Source organism: Loa loa (genome assembly GCF_000183805.2).
Source record: "Loa loa unplaced genomic scaffold supercont3.10, whole genome shotgun sequence".
NCBI lineage: Eukaryota > Metazoa > Nematoda > Chromadorea > Rhabditida > Onchocercidae > Loa > Loa loa.
The window spans coordinates 453,770-458,135 of NW_018108190.1; the positions used below are offsets into that span (position 1 = coordinate 453,770).

Here is a 4,366-nt window from a genome sequence, read left to right on the forward strand (position 1 = left end):
TTAGTTGTTGCTGTTGTTGCTGTTGAAAAGAATTTTAAAACTGCAAGTAGATGAATACGCCTTATGGGACGACGACAGCAATTTTCCAATTGCACGATGCTAAATGGCGCATTTGAATGTGTTTGTCTAGGCACATTTTGAATGCCATAAAAATTGAATGGACAGCTGGAAAGTACGACAAGCATGTGACATGGATACAATGGTCAACAAAATTATCAGCTTTTTCTTTGCCTTAGTTTTTTAAAAATTGATTGCTAAAGCCTTACAGTCTAACGTTGTACTGACAAATTACGAAGAATGAAAATCAAAAAGACGATAAGCCATGTGTTGTATTATTGATAAGATGGATTAAAATTTCCTGTAGCTATATCCCAAATAGTCATTCTCATTCAACTCAAATTTTTGATGATATTAGTGCTTATTATTAGCTCTACGCAAGCATACCTATGTCTAGATATTTCTTCGCGAAACGAGACAACAAAGCACATAGATATCATTGAACTGACTCAAATTAGCAAACTTCGAGCTATACTTCAAGAGGCTACTACTAATTGTAGAAATGCTCCATAAAAAAAAAAAAAATAGAGACTGCTCCGCCATCTTTCATCCTTACATCCTCTCTGCACTTACTAAACAGATATTTCAGGATGAGGGAAGTGTCAAATAGATGACCTTCAAATGATTGATAATTGTAAAATGCGCTTATTTCAAATGTTTTCAATAATGACTTCTGAAAAGGACAGATAGTCAATATGCGAATAATGTTTAAAACGTCTTACATTCCTCTCCCTCTTGTTAAACTCTTCTCCGTCCTCTGTACATTCTAATGCATTTCAATTTCTCCCTCACGATTTGTACTTCCTTAAAGTAGTATGCCTATACACATACATAGGAATATAATCCTTGAAACTCACTGACCAAATTTTCATTTCTTTTTAGTTATGTCAGCAAGGAAATTTAATAGCTCCCACTTTCAGTGCTTTTGCCTTAAAAATTAACTTTGGTATGGACAGAATTGATTCACAAAAATAGTAAGCAAAAATGAAAATTCACCGTTAAGCTCACTGTATCAGTGAGAGATTGCAACGTAGCGAACCAAAGAATAAATTATAGAACAGCTCCATCTCGTTATTGGAACTTGTGGACGAATATTTTAATGATGGTATATGATCAGGTTTTTGGGTTTTTGCATGTACGAGTCTGCTCAATAGAAAGCAAATCTTCTTAGCTGTAAAAAATTGAAATCCCACCCAACTTCATTTCGAAGTTCTCAAATTCTTCGAAATCCTACTAGGCTTAGAAATTCAGTTTTTTATTGATTGAGATCCTTGGTAACTTGGAAACTTCGAAACTCTAAAACAGAAAATTTCTAACAGTTCGACCGCAAATACATCTTTTTTGTAACTTTCCTAAAGCAACTTAGTATGAAAAGAATACTTCTTCCTTTTTATTATTTATTGATTTAAAGACTGAATAATGTCGTTACTAGTATTAAAACTGTAATGATCTTAAAGTAGCGTTCTCGAAGCAATTGTGAAACATTTTTATCATTTCCGAAGGCTATGTTACAACATCAAAATACAATAAGTCTAAATGGTCGTATAATATAATGAAGATCTAATTTCTAGAAAAACTTCAAGACTAAGTGCTTTTCGAACAGAAAGAAGTATCACTTTAATGATTCTGCAAAATAAATGGTGAATTTGAACAAGCATAGAGCTCAAGTACCATAAACGATAACACGGGCTAACTAGAAAAGTTCAGTCTATACCATATCAAGATGAATAAAGGATTGCATACAAAATTCCCATCAACGGTGCAGCACATGTTTAACAAATATGTGTTTGCTGTCTTACGTGTTAAATTCCCATTCCGGATAATAATGTTGTCGCATTCGCTCAATCAATCTCTTGACTCGCGGATAATTATCATCCAATATATCCGATATTGGCTGACGAAATGGTAGATAATATGATGCAGCCAAATGTCCAAAAACCGTAAAATCAGACTACAAAGAAGGATTAGCCAATTCCTCAAAATTTTCAAAAATTTAATAACTGATTTGGTGCAATCTTATATTATCCAATTCTCGGGATAAATCTATGAATCAAGCAGTGTTTACATCCTTTAAACAACAACTTGAGGGTATTTTATAATATTATGTTCCATATTTATGTGACTGATGCAGTATTTAACTTCTTTTTTCTGCAGGAGATCATAAAAGGCACAGAACTTTCGAAGCTAATACGTTTGCTTAAAGTTAATCAAAAACTGACATTGGTCATTAATTATATATTAATCACTAATTATAATTTTGGTCTCGTTATTCAAATGAAATCAAAATTTATTTATTTAAACGACGTAACTTTGGAGATCCTAAAGCATTCACGATTTTCATACGGGCAGAACCTGAATAAAAAAATTGTTAACTTGAATAAATCAGATTTTTCAAATGTAACAAATCTGATAATATACATACCGCAGTTGGTTTCACACCAAACAAGAATTTTTTATCGTCTAAGATTACATCAATCGCAGCAATATCTTTCTGTAGCATATTGATAAGATCATTTCGTGAACATTTACTAAGGCCCAAATCCATGAATATCCGACGTACCTGAATTGATTTCGTTCATGAGCCATAACTGTGACAGGTTCTCAGAAAAATGATGGCTAAATAAAAAAAAAAATTAGCGAATTATTTAAAAACCTGTAAATATAGCGATTCGTACTAAATAACCGATGGTGAATGAAGCATACCTCCTAATAAAGCATGAAATAAACCTTTACGTTAACAAAATAACTGCAAATGCAACCTTGCTATGGAAAGGAGATATCGTACCACGAATAAACCATCGCTTAATTAACGATGATTCCAATCCTTGCAGAAATTTAGGCAAATTTTCTACGAATATGAAATAAAGCAACAAGCTAAAAACCACATCCATATTATATATATGTTTATATATATATGTATATGTATATTTTTATATTTAACATATTCATATTTATATATATTTATATATCATCATATGTTTATATATCATATAACACTTCTAAGAGTAAAAAAACAAGACTTACTAATGCGTACTGCGTTCAATCATCTGATCAATAGCCCGCGCAACGCCAATATCAACTCCTCCCAACTCATCCTAAAAATAAAAACCAAACAAAACCAAAGTACCTCAACATTCTTTGTTAATCATAGCATCACTGTAAAATAATTGGGGATACTTGAGAAAATTTCAGTCATAATATTTCAGGTCGTAATTAAAAGATGTGACCAATAAAAATCTCCCTTACACTTAAATTGAAATGCTTCTGCAGTTGCTCCATGATGACCTGTGAATCGGAAATTTTCTTTCCGTTTAATTCCACGAATGGAAAATATCTTTCCCACGGTTGAAAATCCCAGTAACTCCGTAGCTGAAAAGTTTTTTTTTCGTTTTTTAAAAAAAGAATAGCTCCTAACATCCAAATTTTTGAAAAATTATCGACAATTTAATTCTACTGGATCTTTTTCTTGCTGCAGAAATAAAACATTTTCAAATTTTCAAAGAAAGAAATTCAGATGCAGGTGTATTCTACCTCATGTTTCAGTTCTTTTGCTCGTAACCAGGTCTCAATTTTGAAACAAAACGGTGAAATATTGGGAGATGATGAAGCTCGACTGAACTGATACAGATAAATGACATCTTTTTTCCACCTTTTATTATGAATTTTGGAAGTGCTGGAAAATGATAATTATAGAAAGAAAAGTTAGCACAAAACTAAATTCAACGAAAAAAAAAATCTTCTTTCTGGAACTCCCAATTTCCAGTACTTTACAAACGAAAAAGCCATTTAGTCCTAAAAATTTTCGGTACCACACGAACTGATAGATACGCATTAGTTCAAACTACCAAGTAAAATGATAGAACTAAATGACAAAAACCGCTATGGCAATGAAAGACATTGGTTACGTCGGTGAAATGTTCAGTGAAAAAATTTCTCAAAAAGAGATATTTCATGATAACACTGAAGATTATTAATTGATGCCAAATTAGAATGTAAAAAGTAAAGTCAAAACAATCTATCATAGATTACCTAAACTAGAAAAATGGAGTCACTTCAAGCATTACTCATAACGACACATGATTACCTATTTCCAGGAGGAAATTTTGATAGAATAGCTGGAATTCCACGGGACATCACAGTGGCACCACTCGACACTAGGGCTTCATTTATTCTAGCTAATTTAGCTGTTTTACGCAAGCAATTGTTCAACGTTTGCATTTCAACTTTATGTTAGACTAACAACCATCGATCAACCAAACCAACACCACATCTACAATGTCTTCATTTTAAGAGATTTAATAAAACGTGG

At 32.3% G+C, this 4,366-nt stretch overlaps 1 protein-coding gene across 1 annotated transcript; it reads right to left on the reverse strand.

Moving 5' to 3' along the window:
- Positions 1 to 1,554: 1,554 nt before the first annotated feature.
- On the reverse strand, positions 1,555 to 4,333 carry LOAG_02514 (cadmium-inducible lysosomal protein CDR-5). The gene is made up of 7 exons (XM_003138051.2): positions 4,142 to 4,333; positions 3,589 to 3,730; positions 3,304 to 3,426; positions 3,082 to 3,152; positions 2,817 to 2,931; positions 2,480 to 2,617; positions 1,555 to 2,008 (listed from the first exon to the last, which is right to left on the reverse strand). The coding sequence occupies exons 1-7, from the start codon at positions 4,273 to 4,275 to the stop codon at positions 1,853 to 1,855; spliced, it is 879 nt and encodes a 292-aa protein (XP_003138099.2). The 5' UTR covers positions 4,276 to 4,333; the 3' UTR covers positions 1,555 to 1,852.
- Between the last annotated feature and the right edge of the window lie 33 nt (positions 4,334 to 4,366).

Coding starts and splice junctions, on each gene's coding strand:
- LOAG_02514 (XM_003138051.2), bottom strand. CDS start 4,275: ATGCAAACGTTGAACAATTGCTTGCGTAAAACAGCTAAATTAGCTAGA. Junction 2,932..3,081: donor ATTGAACGCAGTACGCATTA/GTAAGTCTTGTT, acceptor TGTGGTTTTTAG/CTTGTTGCTTTATTTCATAT. Junction 2,618..2,816: donor TATCTCCTTTCCATAGCAAG/GTTGCATTTGCA, acceptor AAATCAATTCAG/GTACGTCGGATATTCATGGA.